The sequence below is a fragment of the Schistocerca americana genome, chromosome 8 (genome assembly GCF_021461395.2).
Source record: "Schistocerca americana isolate TAMUIC-IGC-003095 chromosome 8, iqSchAmer2.1, whole genome shotgun sequence".
Taxonomy (NCBI): domain Eukaryota; kingdom Metazoa; phylum Arthropoda; class Insecta; order Orthoptera; family Acrididae; genus Schistocerca; species Schistocerca americana.
The window spans coordinates 117,777,298-117,797,377 of NC_060126.1; the positions used below are offsets into that span (position 1 = coordinate 117,777,298).

General features: G+C 42.6%; 1 protein-coding gene across 2 annotated transcripts in view; it reads left to right on the forward strand.

Annotated features, from left to right (window-relative positions):
- LOC124544807 (calcium/calmodulin-dependent protein kinase kinase 1) overlaps window positions 1-20,080 on the forward strand; it is a 1,492,928-nt gene that overhangs the window by 1,393,625 nt on the left and 79,223 nt on the right. For both annotated transcript variants that reach the window (XM_047123492.1, XM_047123493.1), the window contains one exon: window positions 17,326-17,377. In XM_047123492.1, coding sequence (XP_046979448.1) covers window positions 17,326-17,377 — 52 coding nt within the window. The remainder of the gene's footprint in view (window positions 1-17,325; window positions 17,378-20,080) is intronic.

Consider the following 20,080-nt stretch of genomic DNA (forward strand, 5'->3'; position numbering starts at 1 on the left):
TTGAAAACAGTTTTGATCAAGTTTTATTTATTAAGGTGACCGGTTTCGACCACTACTGTGGTCATCTTCAGACCACTGAGTAGGAACCTCCAGCAGAAAGAGGTTCCTACTCAATGGTCTGAAGATGACCACAGTAGTAGTCGAAACATGTCACCTTAATAAATACATCGTGATCAAGACTGTTTTTAACAGTAAATAAAAAGTAGAAACTTGTTAATTTTGGAAAAATGTGATACTCTGGAGAACTGGCAAAGATATGAATACGCGGAAACACTAGCTGGAAGAAGGGCCACGGTAAGATACACACATTAAGATGGCAGGTAATAAATTCTATGACTCTAGATGGACAGGCAGAGGGACAGAGACAGACCCGAAAATATGGAAGAGACCAATTAGGACTGCTGTTTTGGAATGAAGTGACTAGCAAAGAACAGGAAATCATGAATTAGATTTCACGAAAAATAGCGGCGGCCCATAGAGGCAACGCGAAATTTCTGCTATTGTCTTCCCTTAAAGGAGCCGTTTTCGCTTGGCCCCGAAGTAGTGCGTTGGTCTTGCAGAAGTTTCCCTCGCTGCGACCCGACGCTCCGGTTCCCTTTGTTCGTTTCGTCGGGTGCGGCGCTTCGCCACTGGAGCTGAGAGGAGGTGGGGGGGGGGGGGGGGGGGGGGCGAGGAGGGTGAGTTGGAGTGGAATTTATGAGGTTCTGCAATTGGACGAATGGCTCCCAGTGGACGGTGAGAAATAATCGAGTCAAAACGTGCACAGACGTTCGGGCTTGGCGGCTGGAATCCTGTTCTAGCAAACCAGGAGAGAGTGAACTGTCCAGAAAGGAAGAGGGGCATATTAGGGTTTAGCGTCCTGTTGACGACGAAGGCATTAGAGACAAGGTGTAAACTCAGATTGGCGATAGGGAGGGAATGAAACAGGCCATATAGTTTTCGAAAGAACTATCCCAACATTTGTCTTAACCGGTTTAGGATAACACCAAAAACCTGAGTCCGGTAGGAGTGATGGGTTTTGTGTGGTGTCACCACCAGACACCACACTTTCTAGGTGGTAGCCTTTAAATCGGCCGCGGTCCGATAGTATACGTCGGACCCGCGTGTCGCCACTATCAGTGATTGCAGACCGAGAGCCACCACACGGCAGGTCTAGAGAGACTTCCTAGCACTCGCCCCAGTCGTACAGCCGACTTTGCTAGCGATGGTTCACTGCCTACTTACGTTCTCATTTGCCGAGACGATAGTTTAGCATAGCCTTCAGCTACGTCATTTGCTACGACCTAGCAAGGCGCCATATCCGTTTACTATTGATATTGTGAATCATGTACCGTCAAGAGCGACGTTCATCATTAATGGATTAAAGTTAAGTATTCCACCAGCTACGTCCGTTTTTCTAAAGTCTAATTTCCTTGTCCTGTTCCAGACCTCACGCCAGCCTGCGTGAGCTAAAACGCGTGCATTTCGGCCTCCTCTAGTAACACGGTGTTGGCTCTCCTGCCAACCACAACATTTTGAACTGGCGTTGTCCAGAATGCATACCGAGTGCAGCATATTTGTAGATGTTACTCGAAAATGATTCTGGGCTGGTACATATCGTGTCTGATGAGATGTCCGTTTAACCTCTTCAGTGATGGTGTTGAAATAAATAAAGAAAATGTTTTCATCGTGCGTTTTATTGTTGCACATAGTTACAGTCTAAATTACACTGTTGTAATTTTTATTTTTTATTCTTTGTAAAATATTTAAGGTACACACATGTGTGCTTCGGGTATTAATCAGTAAAAAAAAGCATATTGCATAACGGATACTAAGATTATTGTTCTTAGATTTTTAAAAAGCAGTTGTTTTTAAGTACACACAAACGTATGTTAACACTTCTTGCAAACAGTTCTGCACGCTTCATAGCAACTTTTAGACATTCTACATTATGGAGAAGGTGATCAACCTGGTCATATCGGTTTAGGTTTCTTGGCTGAGGGTCAACATTTCCTCCCTTGGATCCATTATCACCAGATCGAAAACAGAGATCTCCCCCTCAACGACAGATATTTCTCTGGAGAGACGTGACGGACTTCTCAGAAGACAAGGCTTCATCAGCCAATTAACCAAATTCTGTCTAAAATTTATTAGGTCAGTCTGTTACATTTTGGGATTGCTTCCTTTCTACAGAATATTTTGTCCATAAACCGACAATTAACAATACTTAAATCAGTACAATGGTTAAACAATCTACCTGGGCATTTTTCTGTTCTGTTAATTTAACTACATTCTTCGAAAACTTTATCATCCCTTACAAGTACCTCGTGGCTCACTTCCAACACACGAAGATAATAAACAACAGTCTGAAATCGTACTCCTCCAGGATTCGACGTATGTCTCCATCGTTGATAACTGAAAATAGTAACATAAATTAACGGCTGACGCTATATGGATGTTTCTCAGTAGTCAAATTACTTATATCCAAAGCATTTCACAATTGTGAGGTTTCATTCACTCGAAACTTAAAATATCTACTATTTACACCGTGCAAAATATACAGAAATGCTTGGACGATATATACGTGACATAATTGAAAATAGATTTTCAGGTTCGTAGCCGCTGCAATTGAACAATAGTTATATGGTTATAAGACAAAGCCGCTATGCTGTTACAACTTACCGACTGACACAACCAGTATTTACGTCATTAAGTAACAGTAAAATATTTATGGCAATCGCTGTTACGAAATGGTGTATATACTGATTGAGTCAGTTTATTTTTAAGATGTAACGGCACAACGCCTTTGTTTTATGGCCATCGTTCAATTACACTGGCCACGAACGAGGAAAAGCTGTTTTAATTGTGTCAAATATGGACTTTGGCATTTTATAAACATTTTAACGATGTGTAAAGCGGTAAACGCAGCAACACTAATCACGAATGTTTTATGATCTGAAGATGGCTAGGTTGTTAGCCCAAACTAGTAGTCTATCCTGATAAAGAACGTTTCACGTGCGATCTTAACGTCATGGATTTTCAATGCCTAATAAAAATATAAAAAAATTAAAATAGATCGCATATCTCCTGGTTGACAGTGTCAATAAACTTGGTAATTAACTTAAATGGAATGTACGTCAAAACGTTCAGTATTTTGACCGATATCTACAGTAATAATTTTGTAACATTCATTTCCCAGCCATTTATATAGGGCTATCAAGAAGTTTCCGTTTGAGTACACTGCAGCAGCCTATATGCATCATAGAGCGACTCCGATGTGGGTATACAAGCACCGACGTTTAGGCAAGGTATTAGCGTGGCATTCTTGTCTTTCTGACGTGTATGCGGTAAGTGTAGAAACGAAGAACTATGGCGATGTTATTACCGAATGCGTCTAAGCAGGACCAACATGCAGTTATTCTTTTGTTGGCTGCTAAAGGACAAACAGCGGTAGATATCCATCTCAAAACGAAGAATGTATATGGAGCAGCACGCTTCTCGAAAACCACTGTTGTGGAATGGTGTGCCATTTCTGTGCTGGTCGCAGTTCGACACAAGGCGTCGGTTAACCATGAAGGCCAGCCTTACCCCTTACAGACAGGGGGGAGAGACTCGAGCGCAGCCCTGCAGTCCTCATCTCTCCCCATGCGATTATCATGCCTTCAGTCCCTTATAAAATGCCTCAACAACACCACACGTCTAGGACAGTGAAAGGTGGCTACACTGAGTCACAGCGCCGGAGATTGCGCCAAAGAGTATGATTCCGCCGCCTCCACTGGCAGTGCTTGTCGAGAACTCGTAGTAGTCAGTGCTTGCTGAGAAGTCGTAGTGAAAAGTTCTTGTCGAGAAGTCGTAGTGGAGAGTGTTTGTTCCATGTTTTATGCAGTTGTTTGATGGGCTAGACAGCAGATGTTGTTCTAATGGAGATATTGTAATGATCAGAGTGCTTTTCGTCAATATATATGAAGGTAAAATATTCCCTGTTTTTTCATTATTTCAGTGTCTTAAATAATGCGTCATTACAGGTTCAGTCAACAAAGCATCTGGCTCGTGTTCTTGTATTAGAGTGTAATTCTTGTTTCCTTACGCAATTATAGTATTTATATTTCTTTTTATTACTTCAGTATAAACGATATTTAAAATTTCTTGTCTTATTGAAGAAGAACCGTGCCAGACGTGTACGTTGAATCACACTTCCACACACAGAACAGTTACACTTGTGCTTTGTTGTTGCGTTGGTTTTATAGCTGCTGGGGACTTAATTAATTAATTGTGTTAACGGAAATTTCGTTTCATTCTTTGTTGTTGTTCTATGCAGTCAGATTGCGTACAAATACTAGTCAGGGCCAACCATTTACGAGACCTCGTAATCGGACATACAGCGACTAAAAAATTTAAAAAGTATTTGCATTTCATATTTATATAATTAAGCCCCGATGCACGATTTTTTTTTTTTTTTTACCTTCATATATATTGACGAAAAGCACTCTGATCATTACAATATCTCCATTCGAACAACATCTGCTGTCTAGCCCATCAAACAACTGTATAAAACATGGAACAAGCACTCTACACTACGACTTCTCAACAAGAACTTTTCACTACGACATCTCAGCAAGCACTGACTACTACGAGTTCTCGACAAGCACTGCCAGTGGAGGCGGCGGAATAATACTCTTTGGCGCAATCTCTGGCGCTGTGGCTCAGTGTAGCCACCTTTCAACAGGAAATGACAAACATACTATTCACTCGAACATGCAGTATCGTACAACCAAGTCAATTTTCGTAAGTGATGAAAGAGGCTTGGTCGCCCGAAGACAAGTATCCACACGGACGATGAGCACCATGGATCGTCAGCGAGGCTACCATTGTTGCAGCTTCCCTTGAGATGGAAAAAGGAAGAGGCACCTCCCCAGTCGTTCGCCGAACGACAACGCTGAAAGAGGAGTGCCACCACGTTGATTATTCAGACGTGTCCTAGTTCTGTACCGAGTGGGGTGGTGCAGTGGTTAACACACTGGACTCCCATCCGGGAGAACAACGCTTCAAACCCGCATCTGACCATCCTGATTTAGGTTCCCATGATTTACCTAAATCATTTCAGGCAAATACCTGGTTGGTTCCTTTCAAACGGCACAGTCAACTTCCTTCCCCATTCTTCTCTAATCCGATGGGACCGATAACCTCACTGTTTGGTCCCGCCACACCCAAATCAGTCAAACAACTGAGTTCTGTTTACAGCATCATGATAGACGTATCCCTGTTTGGAGGCTCCGAGGAGAATGAATGTTGCCAAATTGCATTCGTCACCGTCATAGAAGCCCAGCGCCAGCTGCGATGGCATGGGGTGTGGTTGGGTACACAACACGATCACCTCTGGCTCGCATAGTGGGTCATTTTGACAGCTGGCGTTACTTTTCTGCACTCTTAATGGCCGATGGCTGTGTCATATCTGCGAGAGCTCTGGCATACAATCTTTCACCAAATAGTACGAAACAGTAGGTTGCTCGACAGAGATGTTGTTCGACTGTTCCCGTGTCCAGCATATTCTCAAATCTCTCAGGAGCTGAAAACGTCTGGTCATGAGCCAAGAGACTGGCACACTTCCACTCGCCGGTCTACATCTACATCTACATACATACTCCGCAAGCCACCTGACGGTGTGTGGCGGAAGGTACCTTGTGTACCTCTATCGGTTCTCCCTTCTATTCCAGTCTCGTATTGTTTGTGGAAAAAAGGATTGTCGGTATGCCTCTGTGTGGGCTCTAATCTCTCTGATTTTATCCTCATGGTCTCTTCGCGAGATATACGTAGGAGGGAGCAATATACTGCTTGCCTCCTCAGTGAAGGTATGTTCTCGAAACTTCAACAAAAGCCTGTACCGAGCTACTCACCGTCTTTCCTGCAGAGTCTTCCACTGGAGTTTATCCATCATCTCCGTATCGCTTTCGCGATTACTAAATGATCCTGTAACGAAGCGCGCTGCTCTCCGTTGGATCTTCTCTATGTCTTCCATCAACCCCATCTGGTACGGATCCCACACTGCTGAGCTGTACTCAAGCAGTGGGCGAACAAGCGTACTGTAACCTACATCCCTTGTTTTTGGATTGCATTTCCTTAGGATTCTTCCAATGAATCTCAGTCTGGCACCTGCTTTACCGACGATCAACTTTATATTATCATTCCATTTTAAATCACTCCTAATGCCTAGTCCCAGATAATTTATGGAATTAACTGCTTCCAGTTGCTGACCTGCTATATTGTAGCTAAATGATAAGGGATCTTTCTTTCTATGTATTCGTAGCACATTACACTTGTCTACATTGAGATTCAATTGCCATTCCCTGCACCATGCGTCAATTCGCTGCAGATCCTCCTGCATTTCAGTACAATTTTCCATTGTTACAACCTGTCGATATACCACAGCATCATCCGCAAAAAGCCTCAGTGAACTTCCGATGTCATCCACAAGGTCATTTATGTATATTGTGAATAGCAACGGTCCTACAACACTCCCCTGCGGCACACCGGAAATCACTCTTACTTCGGAAGAATTCTCTCCATTGAGAATGACGTGCTGCGTTCTGTTATCTAGGAACTCTTCAATCCAATCAGACAATTGGTCCGATAGTCCATATGCTCTTACTTTGTTCATTAAACAACTGTGGAGAACTGTATCGAACGCATTGCGGAAGTCAAGAATCACAGCATCTACCTGTGAACCCGTGTCTATGGCCCTCTGAGTCTCGTGAACGAATAGCGCGAGCTGGGTTTCACGCGATCGTCTTCTAAGAATGTTCACCTGTGGCATAGAGTTAAACAAGTATAGAATGACATACCTGTGTCTTTCGTTGAAGCTCAATTCGACCTGATGGCCAGCCAGGTTAGAATAGTTATCCCTGTCAGTCTGTAAAGTCCCCAAACAATTATAAATTTAATCATGTATCCTTTACACTGTGTTCCATATGCACAGTAAGATAAATTTCGTCTTTTTCTATCTTTTATGGTATAATAATTGTAATGGCCAGTTCAGTAAATCCTTGGGCACACCTATTTCCCACTAGTGAATTAAGCCTTCACTGGTGACATGTATAGTTGGCATGCAATGGTAATAGGGGTCACTTGTGACCCCTAGATTTTATTTGGTAATTAACTGCAACATTACAAAACTTCTTGAGTGTAAATTGGTCCATTGTTATGTATTAACATTCTTATTAACATATTAATACCTTAGAGAAATTTAATAACGATTACTAGAACATTGTGGATTAAGAGAAATAAGGTATACGACTTTCTTTTCTATGATAAAATTCTCTGGGGCTTCCAATCACGTTAAGTGGTTTAAAATCCACGAGCTTTCGGCCGAGTAGCCCTTGGCCATTGTCAAGTGGTGACTGTCTTTTGATTGCTGCTACCGTCCTTACGTATCCGCACACCCTTCTTTGACGTCGCTGGTACTCGATCTGGCGCCATATAAGGCATCGTTTTCGTTAAGCGCCCGAATCGCTCGCTTCAGCCTTCCGTTGGTTGAGTCACAAGTTGTGCATAGGTTCAGGCCGCCGTCTTTCTTGAGAGTGTTGCCACTAATTTTTATCTCGATCGCTTCTTTTATGACGCTGTCACAGAAACTGTTAGTCCGTGTAGAAACAGGTATCTCGCCGAATGCAATACGATGTCTGTTTTCTAGAACATCCTCTTCTGCCTCTGATGTCTCAGGGTACTGAAAGCGAAAAAATATTTCGTGTTTTACACAGCGCTGTTCAATAGCACGCACAGTCTGTCGAATATAAAATTGTCCACCCTACATCGTCTTTCGCAGACCTTATGGGTTGTCGAATTTTTGCTGGAGCCCTGAAAACGTCTGAAAGACGATGTAGGCCTCAGAACGCCAGGAGTATACAAAATACCGTCTGAGGGTGGCCTGTTCTATGCTGGACAGACTGCGCGTGCTACTGAACAGCGCTGCAAATAACACAAAAGAGGTTTTCGCCTTCGGTACACTGAGATATTAGCGGCAGCAGAGCATGCTCTAGAAAATGGACATTTTATTGCATTTGACAAGACATCTGTTATTACCGGACTAATAGATTCTCGGGCAGCGTCATAAAAGAGGCTATCGAGACAAAAATTTGTCACAGCGTCCTCAATAAAGACGGCGGTCTGCAGGTAAGTACGGCTTGAGCCCCGGCCATCGGAATTTCTGAACGGGGCGCGCAACGGAACGTTACTTCACACTGCCCCTGTAGCCGGCACCAATGACTTCACAGAAGGCAGCGTGGCTAGGTAAGGACGTTGCCTGTACCGCTGACAGCAACGGGGGGGATAAAATAAAAATTAAGAAAAAAAATCCAAACAGCAGTCACAAATGGCCGAGGAATACTCAGCCGAAAGCTCATGGATTTTAAACCTCTTGACGCAGATGCAACCCGAAGCGAGTTTTATAAGTACATATCACCGCGAGACCCCTAACGTTCCTTTTGTATGGTCATTGCATGCAGGCCAACCACATTTCACACTAGCTGTTTTCACTACTCTGTGTGTGTCTCTAGGCGCTTCAGTCCTGATCCGCACTGCTTCTACGGTCACAGGTTCGAATCTTGTCTAGGGCATGGATGTGTGTGATGTCCTTAGGCTAATTAGGTTTAAGTGGTTCTAAGTCTGGGGGACTGATGACCTCAGATGTTAAGTCCCATAGTGCTTAGAGCCATTTGACTTTTTTGTATGTGTCTCTTGAGCACAAATGAGAAGTTGCTTGTTTGTGCAGTTATGTGGGTCTTTGTTCTTGATCTTGGGGATCCTTTGATCTCTTCGTCCCCAGAATTAATGTTATGCTCACCGACAGGTCCAAGTGACAAGTTTTTCTGTAGGCGCCGTTGCCTATGTGCTGAAGCTGAAGCAATTGAGGAAAGAATAAAACCATTTATTGCTGTCGAGTCAAAAATTCCATAAAACGTGTGAAGTGGCCAGCGTCGTGTACTCCTTGAAACAGAGTGTGCTTATATTCTTTTCAGAAACACGCCCTGCTTTGGTGCTATTAAAATTTCTACGTTCCCTGGTTTCTTTGTCGTCTGATCAACACCAGGAGTAGTGGATTTTGGATTTGATTGTTTGGGAGAAGAGACCAAACAGCGAGGTCATCGGTCTCATCGGATTAGGGAAGGACGGGGAAGGAAGTCGGCCGTGCCCTTTCAAAGGAACCATCCCGGCATTTGCCTGGAGCGATTTAGAGAAATCACGGAAAACCTAAATCAGGATGGCCGGACGCGGGATTGAACCGTCGTCCTCCCGAATGCGAGCCCAATGTGCTTAACAACTGCGCCACCTCGCTCGGTGGAGCAGTGGCGCTCATTCCATTAAATGAAGGGAATGAATCATTTCTTGATATTTTACTCGGAAATAATTACATCATTCAGTTACCTTAGTGGAACACTTAAATTTGTTTTCGAGAACAGTATTATTTGTAATACTGTTGTACTGTCGCATGCTTTAACGTTATAATTCTTGCAGTGCGTTCGCAACTCTTCTCAGGAAAATAAACAATAAGCGCTAACAGGTTACCAAGAACCACTTTGTAATACACGTAGCATTTCTATTGTTTTCCGATAGTCTAGCGCGACAACTTCGTTGTTGTACTGGCCGTAGTGTTGCGCTGTTTTTCCGAAGCACCTCGGACGAACCCGACTCCATTCGGATCTACGCAACGAGTTTTCTCAAGCAATTCCAGCGTTTGCAGTTATCGGCAGCTGTGTGAATAATGTTTACTTTTGTGGGTTTTCATTACCAAAGAACTAGAGTAATATTCCGCAAGCATATAATACATAAAACTACCCGTTAATATAAATATGTAATTAAACCACGTCTTAGCTGGAAGTTATTTCTCTCTATTTAGTCGTAGGCGTTCAGAAGCGGGTAGGAAATGAACGGCCATGTTTCGTTCTGCAAATGAAGGTGACGTGACTGCCACCGAGAAAAGCAATATCAGGGCTGCAAGAGGAGAGAGCAGGGTGGAGTGCGGAAGCATATTAGACGGTCTTCTTATCCGGGCTTTTGGAACGCAGTCCTTTGAAGAGAAGAAAAAGATACTGGCGCGCGGAAGATCGGCTTCTCCATTGCCAAATGCAAAAATGATAACAAAAAGATATGGTCGACTTTTCAATGCCGAATACTATAGTAAAATAAACTGGTCATCTGGGAGTATACAGAGGTCAAAATTTTATTATTGGCCATGCATGCTCTTTTTTTTTCAAACGAAAATAGTGAACGGTCCTCCTTAGGACTCGACGACTTGAATAACCTTCTAAAAGGTGCAAATCGTCCTGAGCTGGCACAGTGGCATGTAAAGGTAGAAATTTTTCTCATTCCTTTTGGTACCGCAATAACTGATTTCCAATTGGATCAGCTGCGGAAGGTAGACATCCTTTAACACAACGTAATTGTAAGGCAAATCAGGAAAGTAATCCAATGTTTCATTGACGTAATTATCTGTATCGCTCAGAAAGAACTTCCATTACAGGGTCACGCAGAAAATGAACATTCCACAAATCGTGGGAACTATGTTTAATTGGTTTTCTTCTTATAAAAATACTACTAAACGTTGGAACCACCGTCTACAGATGGCAAGAGTGTTCTCTGAACTATCCAGCCACATTCAAAATGACCTAATAGATTCAAATGCTACAGCTCTACCGAAATAAATTAAGAAAGAGATAAGTAATACACACTTCATTGCTATCATTAGGGATGAAACTAGCGATGTATCGAAGCACTCTCACCTCTTTACTGTACTGTTGTATGTGTATGTTAGTGGTGAAGTTCAAGAAAGATTTGTTGGTTTCACTGATACTGGTGTAAACCGTAGCCCAATTGCTCTGGAAAATTATGTGTAGCTTACAATCAAAAACTATGAATGTGGTTCAGAACTAATAGTACGTACCAAGATAATACCGCTGTGTTCATTGGAGAACCGAATGGCCCTCAGAAGACAGCAAAGACAAATAACCTGACGCGCAACGTTCGTGCACTCTCTTGCTCATAAGTTAATGGTAGAGCTTTCTCACCCCGTATCCTTTACACAGGAATGAAAAATATTTTCATGAGACTAAGTAGTTTTACTGCTTTTTTCTATGATTCCGCATAGAAAACTGCTGCTCTGGACATGATTGTTAAAAAAAAAAAGAAAATTCCAAAAGTGCGTCTCACACACTAAAACTATGGTTCAAATGGCTCTGAGCACTATGGGACTCAACTGCTGAGGTCATTAGTCCCCTAGAACTTAGAACTAGTTAAACCTAACTAACCTAAGGACATCACAAACATCTATGCCCGAGGCAGGATTCGAACCTGCGACCGTAGCGGTCTTGCGGTTCCAGACTGCAGCGCCTTTAACCGCACGGCCACTTCGGCCGGCCACTAAAACTATGATGGGCGGGTATTCGAAACAGTAAAATAACATATTCCCGACCTTTTAAATCTGTTCCATAGCATTCTTGATAATCTCGATCCGTACTACGGAGATCGAAGTTTCAGTAATGTTCTTCCAGAATATGAGTTTCAGTTCTTATCACTAAGTCCTCGGACCATGGGTCATTCACATTTACAGATTCTATACTTGAAAGGCCAATGAACGCTAGTAAAGAAATCTCAACTACGTAAGCGGTAACAAGGGTGATATATAACGCAAAACATTATTCAGTCTCAGGTAGGGCCTGAAGGAAATTGATTAGCAGCTCGACTAATCAATAACTTATTTACGCAACAGTAACAGAGGAATAGATAGGCGAGACAGGAAAGTAAAACCATTGTATCCAGCGTTAGAGAGGAAACAAAGTATCGCTGGAGCGAGCATCACCCTTCTTACTCGTAGCATTGGAGTGTTAAGAATACAGACGTAGTTCACAGCTGGGTAGAAGTAAAGAAATGAACGACACAAACTGCCCTGGACGAATATTGTCGAGGATGGTTAATGGAGAAAGGCAGTTCACCTCAGACTCATGGGTTTCACGCTGAATTAGTCGGAGCAGCAGGAGCACAGATCAGAAACAGCAACTGCAAGCGATGTTGACTTTCATCAACAGGCGAGGCAATCAATATTTGGCTCACAGCTTCATCTGCGTTTATCTCGTGTTCGCCTTTCCTGTTTGACGTAAACAGGAAGCAGCTACACCGTCGTCGCGCTTGTGTGTCCACACGGTAGATGTGGTTTCGATCCGCTGCAAATAAGCTTCGCCATGCCGAATGCCGCTTCACCGATTTTATTGCGTTAATTGCTACGGGCGAGGCGCTCTGTTCACTTTCCGCGTGCGTCGTCCGCGATTTTCAGGCCACAGACAGATATATGCCGCTCCTGCATTAATTTGATTGCGCAGTGACATTGTCTGGGTAACGAGACCGTGACCCACATTCGGAGCCGCGCTTCCATTGTTCTGTGTCCACCCGGGGCAGTGTGGTACTCTGAAATTGCGACACGGAAGAGATCGCTGTACCGTGAGCTAATCCAGTAAAAGGAGAGTGACCGCGAGAGCTCCAAGCGCATATCTTCACCGCACAGACGGAAAAGGACGGTGTTACACCATGAAATACCATTTACCAAACTTTGTGGAGTTGTTTATCACATGACTAGTACTAAAAGAATCAATGGCTCTGAGCACTATGGGACTTAACTTCTGAGGTCATCAGTCCCCTAGAACTTAGAACTACTTAAACCTAACTAACCTAAGGACATCACACACATTCATGCCCCAGGCAAGATTCGAACCTGCGACCGTAGCGGTCGCGCAGTTCTAGGCTGTAGCGCCTAGAACCGCTCGGCCACTCCGGCCGGCTCTGTGGATGACATATCATGGGACTGGGCAAATATGTCAAGAATCCGTACATTCATCCAACGTTTTTGGTGTGAACTGAAGTGTGTAGTGTTGCAGTATCGTGCTGCTACATGCCGTTTGGAACACTGATCGTGAATGATATGACAATGGGTTCACTACGCTTGTGTCCAAAATTAAGCAACAAATTTTACAGGGTTGCCTTTATTTTGCCACAAAACAGGTGATAGTAAAGCAGAAACAGTATAAAGAGTACAGAACGTAAACAGCTGCAACTTGCATAACGGTAGACAAAAATGTTCTTAGCTTTTTCCGGCAACAGTTTAATGTGTTCAGCATGGAGTGTGACCACCTCTGGTAGCAATACACGCCTGAAAACGACGGGACATGCTTTGAGTGATGTCATCGGTCTCATGTTGAGGCAATAACGCCCATTTCTCATGCAGAGCTGCTCGCAAGTCTTGGAGAATGGTTGGTGGATGCTAACGTGCTGCAGACTGTCTCCCTAGTCCATTCCAGACATGATCTGTGGGATTAAAATTCGAAGAGCGTGCAGGCCACGCCATGCATGCATTCTTCCGTTTTCAAGAAAATATCAGTCACCTGTGCTCTATGACGTCGAGCATTATCGTCCATCAATAAGAATTCTGGGCCCGCACCACCTCGAGACAACCGCACATTAGGTCCCAAGATCTCGTCGAAATACCTGACAGCAGTTAAACCTTGTCGATTTACCTGTACAATTTCATGAAGAGATGTTCTAGAGGTCAACATAATCCCTGCCCACACTATTAAGGATCCTTCTCCATACCAGTCTCTTTCCACAGTGTTTGGATTGCAAACTCGTGTTCCATGTTCCTCCAGATGCGAATCCGTCGAGAATCACTCTCCAGACCAAATCGGGACTCATCTGCGAAAAGAACATCGGCCCATTGTTCGATTGTCCAGGTGGAATGTGGACGACTCTACTCTACAAGTTCCCTTTTCTGTGAAGATGCATCAAAGGTACACGAACAGAATGTCTCCGACGATAAAGGCTACTTTGCCGAAGCCTTCTGTACACCGTGTGTCTCGATACAACACGTCCAATGGATGCTGCGAGGTCAAATGTCAGTTGCCGTGCATTAATAAGGCGTTACCGTCGTGCCCTTACTGTCAACTAACGGTCCTCTTTCATTTATATCACACCTGGTCGGCTCTACCCTGGTCTCCAGGATACAGTTTCGGTCTCTATAAATTGTCACCACCTAAGAGAAACAACAGAACGATTCACATTTAGCCATCTGGCTACGTCAGTTTGCTACTGTCCTGCTTCCGTTTTTCTTTTGGCCCTCCACCGCAGAGAGTCTAGTAGGCGTCTTCTCTGTGCCATACTGCACCGCCTGTGATTATGTACCCAGCGACTGTGGATGTGGGGCTAGCCAGCAGACACTACCCTGTTTGATAGGTGCCCTGACGTCATCGTTGACGTGGTTATTCGTTTACCAGAATGCCATCTTCCGTGCAGAGCACGATTATACGGACATCTGTTGACTTTTGTATAATTATACCGTCAATTAGACACAAGACGAACAAATAGCAGTTTCTTAATTCTGGACACCACTTTATATACTGCGGGACGTTTAGGCTGCCTTCAACAATTACAAAATCTGTCCCGTTGTTATCCAGTAGCTTCGCTACATCCTGCGACTTTTCAAGAGAGCAGTGACATTAGAATGGGTTTTTTTCGAAATTTTGGGCAAAAATATTTGTTTTGGAAAACATTTGGAGAAAAGAGAACCTTACGGAACTTTCTGGGCAAGCACATTTAGATATCCGGAAAATTGTGATTTTATCTGCCTAGCCATTTACTAATGCCATCTCTGACTTTTTAGCTCAAACAACAAATACTTAGTTTTCTAGACATTCATTCTCTCTTCTCTCTCTCTCTCTCTCTCTCTCTCTCTCTCTCTCTCTCTCTCTCTCTCTCTCTCTATTTCTATCCCTATCTCTATCTCTCTCTCTCTCTCTTCCTCTCTCACTCCCTCCTTCCCTCAACCCACTGCCCAAACCAGTCATTACATCTTTCCTTTTGTCGTCTCTGGTCATAGATGCATATCGATGATGCAAATATCAATATAGGCGTCGCACATATCGACGTCACGTCGTGTTCTGATTTTGTTAACCGAATCTGGCAGTCAGTGCAATACCTAATACAAAGCTTTACTTGTCTCTTACCGAGCCAAAGAAAAATTTTTGTTTATATCATTTATAGTTTTGTGGGAGTAAAAAATAGTAAGCACTGATTTCGACCTACATTATACAAGTGATTTTCATTTCACCAAACTTAATTACGAGAACGTAAAGGCTTCAATATTGCACACTGCGTCCATTTCTGAATCTTCTCTTACGTTCACCACAGAAATAAATTATTACGAAACGGGTGTCGTAATTTGAAGGTCTGGAAGTTCGTTTTGTGCTGATTATTTTGTGGGTGTTTTGTTTATTGTGGAATCTGCGTGTTTTTGTCATTTACATGGTGTACTGACTGAAAGTTAGGTAGTACATATCTGTTACCCAAATTAATGGTAATTTAAAGATATCGGCCTGCATGGAAGTCGAACGACAATGTTTTGGTAAGTTTCTAAATTTACGCGGTTTCTATTCACTGTATTAGATTCAAACTAGAGTTTGTCTTATCTAAAGTAACTCTAAGAAATCCAAATACACGATCCTCATTTACTTTTTAGAATGAATACAATTATGGCGAACCACGCCGTATGAAATCATACCGTTGCGATACCTACTTCTTGAATGACATCAGTGACTACTTACTAGAGTGATGAAGCATGTAAGGTGGGTTTGGTTGTCGGTTTATGTTTTCATTTATGTTGAGTTGGCTCTGAGTCTTCTCGTGTTTATTTGTGTACCATTAAAATAAAAAGTGACTCGGCGTATTAATGGTAATAGCATTGCTGGTGTAGTGGTTTTATTTCCGTTTTTGTGGAACAATAGCTGCCTTATCTATTTCTAAAGTTAGCATACAGTCTAATAATAAATCCGAAAACAGCATGAAGAAAGCAAGTGTGGCGCCCCTAGAGAAGGGTTCTTTTCTTTTATTTTTCTTGTCAGGCTATGTGTTTCCACCTGCAAATTAAAAAAAACTTTTCGTCTGTGCACTATAACTTTTGATATGTATGATAATTTTACGGTACTGAATGCATAATTCCACCTCTTCAAGGTGGCAACACTGGTAATAAACACTTCTTTAAAGTAATAAATAGGCTTAAGACATTTGGGGAAAAGTTGCCGAAATAGTATGTCTTACTTCTTTTTGGTCTACTGTGATGGATTTAGAATCCTCAATCTGGAAACTAGTACATTAACGTCTGTCTGGCCGCCACAAACATAATCGAGATCAAAAACATAATCGAGACTACGAAAATAATCGAGACTTATCTGTCAACACCACAGAATGGCACCTAGTGTTTAAGTTGACTCCGAGATTCAAGTTTTCGTTTTTGATTTCCTTTGCAGAAACTCAACATTTAGTTCTTTATTTCTGTGGTAACATGGCCCGTAGTTGATTAATAATCATTGAAATTATTTAAAATCCGCCTTTGCAACTATAAGAAAGTGCGTATTTTTGAAACGAGTTTCGTTTTATTTAAATAACTCAACATCAGTTATGGTATTTTATGTCCGATTTTCTCTCACATAAGGAGGCGTTGTCCGTTTGCACGTTTTTGAGGTATTCCTTCATTTGGCAGTGATGACTGTGGTCTAATCTCGCATTGCTTTGCAGAACTATGCATTTATTGATGTGAAACACAACACAATATTTTCGCGAAATGTCGCTCGACACAGAAATAGTAGAAGGAAAAAAGTCTGTGTTTCCCCGAAGTACAGCCAGTATGGGGATATTGTTTCCGCTTAAATGGTTCGAAAATTATGTTACTTGTATATGAATATCTTATCATTTCACATTGACTGCTAACTTCATTTCAGTATTTCTAAGACGGGATCTGATGATGGCAGTAGCCAAGCTAGGACATAAAATGTAAAGCAATGAACTAAAAATTATTAGATCAGCTAGACTATATTTTTGCCAAAAATTCTTACTGACTGCAGACAAATTCCAGGAATTTATTTCTTTTCTTAATCATTTCAGTGACGTATCTCTAAGAGTAGACTCTTTCAGTTCTGCAATCTCGAAAAATTTATATCCTCCGCGAACATTTTGTCCTTCCAGTAAATCTAGACTCTGCCTTTTTCTACGTAATTTTCCATTTTTCTTATCACTTTTAATTTTGTTCCATACAGTTTTCTCATCCATGTTTTGAATAGGATTCAGTAGCAGGGTTTCTCTAACGTCCAGTATATGCTTAGTTAAATATTATTTGGCGAGCATAATACCTGACAGATAACAGACTTTTCAAGATATCTTGCCCTATTTTGTTTCTCTCGACACGTTAGAGGCAAAACTTTCTAACAATTTTCCAGTGTGTGTGTGTTGTACAATCTTATCATGGTTCTATTTCTGTTGTAGGCAATGAAGATCCTATCCAAGAAGAAGCTGCTGAAGAAAGCTGGCATGTTTGGTGAGTCCACAGACTACAAGCTACTCTGACTTTTTTTCTGCTAATTTTGTTAAACTTGGCTTTCTGCGCAGTACTTCTTTTGTGAAATCTGCATGTCTTCACATTCGTAAGGACAACTTTCATCTTCTTTCATCTAGACACGTGAACTGGATTCATCGGGTACGCACTTTGTTTTCACTGATGTTTAGTTTCTGGTGGATCATGTTTCACATACAGTTGCAAATCGGCGCATGTCAAAATTAGCTGGTAATTTTCTAATATCCGAAACATTTCAAAGAAATTTGTTTTCACATATTCGTGTAGTCTATATCCAGATAATGGAGCACTTACCTTACACGAAGCTTTCTCTTATTTAATTCCACGCGTAAAATGCTTTCTCTATTATCTTCAACCATCAATTATCCCTTTCCCCGAGAGTCGAGTGTGAACAGCTCAGTGTCAGATCTAGCACTGTTTTCATGACCACAGTCGTATCATCGGAACTACTAGACACCAAGCCTTCCAAGTAATTTAATTACAGAAACCATAATGCAGGATGAAAAAGCGTCAAGGCACACAAGGGCTCTCGCAAGATATGCCTTGAGTGCGAGGTCGCAAAAGGTCAATAATGTTTACGGAATTCGACGCCCCACATGTCTGCCATGCTACAACTATAGTGCTACAGTGCTATTGGTATTGATACAAAGCAGAGCAATGGCAAAGATCGGGAAGGAGCGCCTGGTCCCCAGCACGAATCCGCCCGGCGGACTTGTGTCGAGGTACGGTGAGCCGGCCAGTCTGTGGATGGTTTTTATGCGGTTTTCCATCTGCCTCGGCGAATGCGGGTTGGTTCCCCTTATTACGCCTCAGCTACACTATGTCGGCGGTTGCTGCGCAAACAAATTCTCCGCGTACCCGTACACCATCGTTACTCTACCACGCCAACATAGGGGTTACACCCGTCTGGTGTGAAACGTTCCCTGGGGGGATCCACCGGGGCCTGAACCGCACAATAACCCTGGGTTCGCTGTGTGTCGGCGGAGGGGTGCAGTGGACTGCGGTAGTCGTTGTAGGGTTGTGGACCACTGCGGCTGCGGCGGGGACGGTGCCTCTCCGTCGTTTCTAGGTCCCCGGTTAACATACATACAATGGCAACGATAAACAAAGTAAACATTGCATTTTATGTACAACAACAGTGGCCGAAATTGACATTTCGTCATAAAGGAATCCAACGATTTTCTCAGACTGAGAAAGAAGTGGCAGACTGCAGCGGCTAGAACCGCACGGCCACTCCGCCCGGCAAGCGCGATACAGTTTATAGGATATGTATGATAGTGACTTATTACGTTATGCATATCAAACCGCGCGCGATGTAGATGACAGTGATTTCAATTGAATCAGCATATGGTTGCATAACTTCGAACAGTGCTGCAAAATTGGAAGGCGTAAGATAACGAAATTTTGAACAAAGCATCAACTTGATGACGCACAGCAAACAGTGGAATCGGCCCATCGTTCAGTAAGGAATTTATTTTCGGGAAGAGGAAATGCGTATGAAAGGAGACCTGAAAATTAGAAGTACCAAGATAGCTGTATCAATATCTCGCTACTACCAATGCCCTAACGCGTTCGTATACAATTAGGTCGACTATTAATCTGTATGGTTAATTGAATGGGAAGTTATTTATTGTGCTATGAGAAGCTGGAGCTGCTCTGGCCCCTACGATTCTTTCTCGTGTGAGTGATCTTGCAAGAGCGGTGGGGAATATTTACATCATGGCAAGCAAGAGTGCGAAAATGGGTGTATAAGAATTAATACTAAGGTATGACCACTGCCTGTATGAACACTGCTTATACTCAATAGCTGCTTAAAATAACTTTCTTTTTGCTTGATTCCCGATCTGCGTAAAAAATCATACTCGTTTAGAGCAAACTGTCCTTCCTGAAAAGTGTGTGACATTGCAGTTCATACCACCTGGAACCAGTGGACAAATTCAGCTTCTGGATGTTTGTTTTCTCAGTGCCTATAAAACATGATATCGCACAATCTGCCACTATGCCTTAAAGAAGAGCCAGTTTCACGATAAGCTCCACGACAGACTTTTGTATTCGGTTGTCTCCCATCAAATTCCATCAGTTCTCGTCATCCCGGTTCATCAGTATGATTCAATACGTCTTCTTTAAGAATGGGTACCTAACTGATCGTCCTGCACGGCGTGTAATTCCAAAGAAGCTCGCCTTCGATCTTAATGGGGCGACACTTTGTGATAACTGTAACGAGTCATTTTTGCAAGTGGTGCAAGTTTGTGGTTTCTTTCGAGCATTTCTTGAATGTCGACGTCCATTTTTTGAAGTGTAATGCATACATCCCTTAGAAAGTTAATCTTTGCATCTCCCGGATAATCACTCTGTGTTGCCCCCCAAATGCGCATGGTGAGTTAATAGCAGCTAATATTTTTCCTGTCGTAACTGTTAATACAACAATTTCAAATGAGCCTTAATAGGTCCCACTTACGCCCTCGCACTCGCGGAGTTCCTTTCGGCTGCTACCTGCAACACTTCAGCTGTAGCTATAAAATCAGTAAAACCATAGACCGGAACGACACAAATGAGTAAAAGTATGTAGTGCATACAACTACAGAACTCATATAAACTGAAAACATACATACGATCTTCAATTAGAAACCAGTCTTGCTTAATATGCACAAGCAATAGATCAACTGG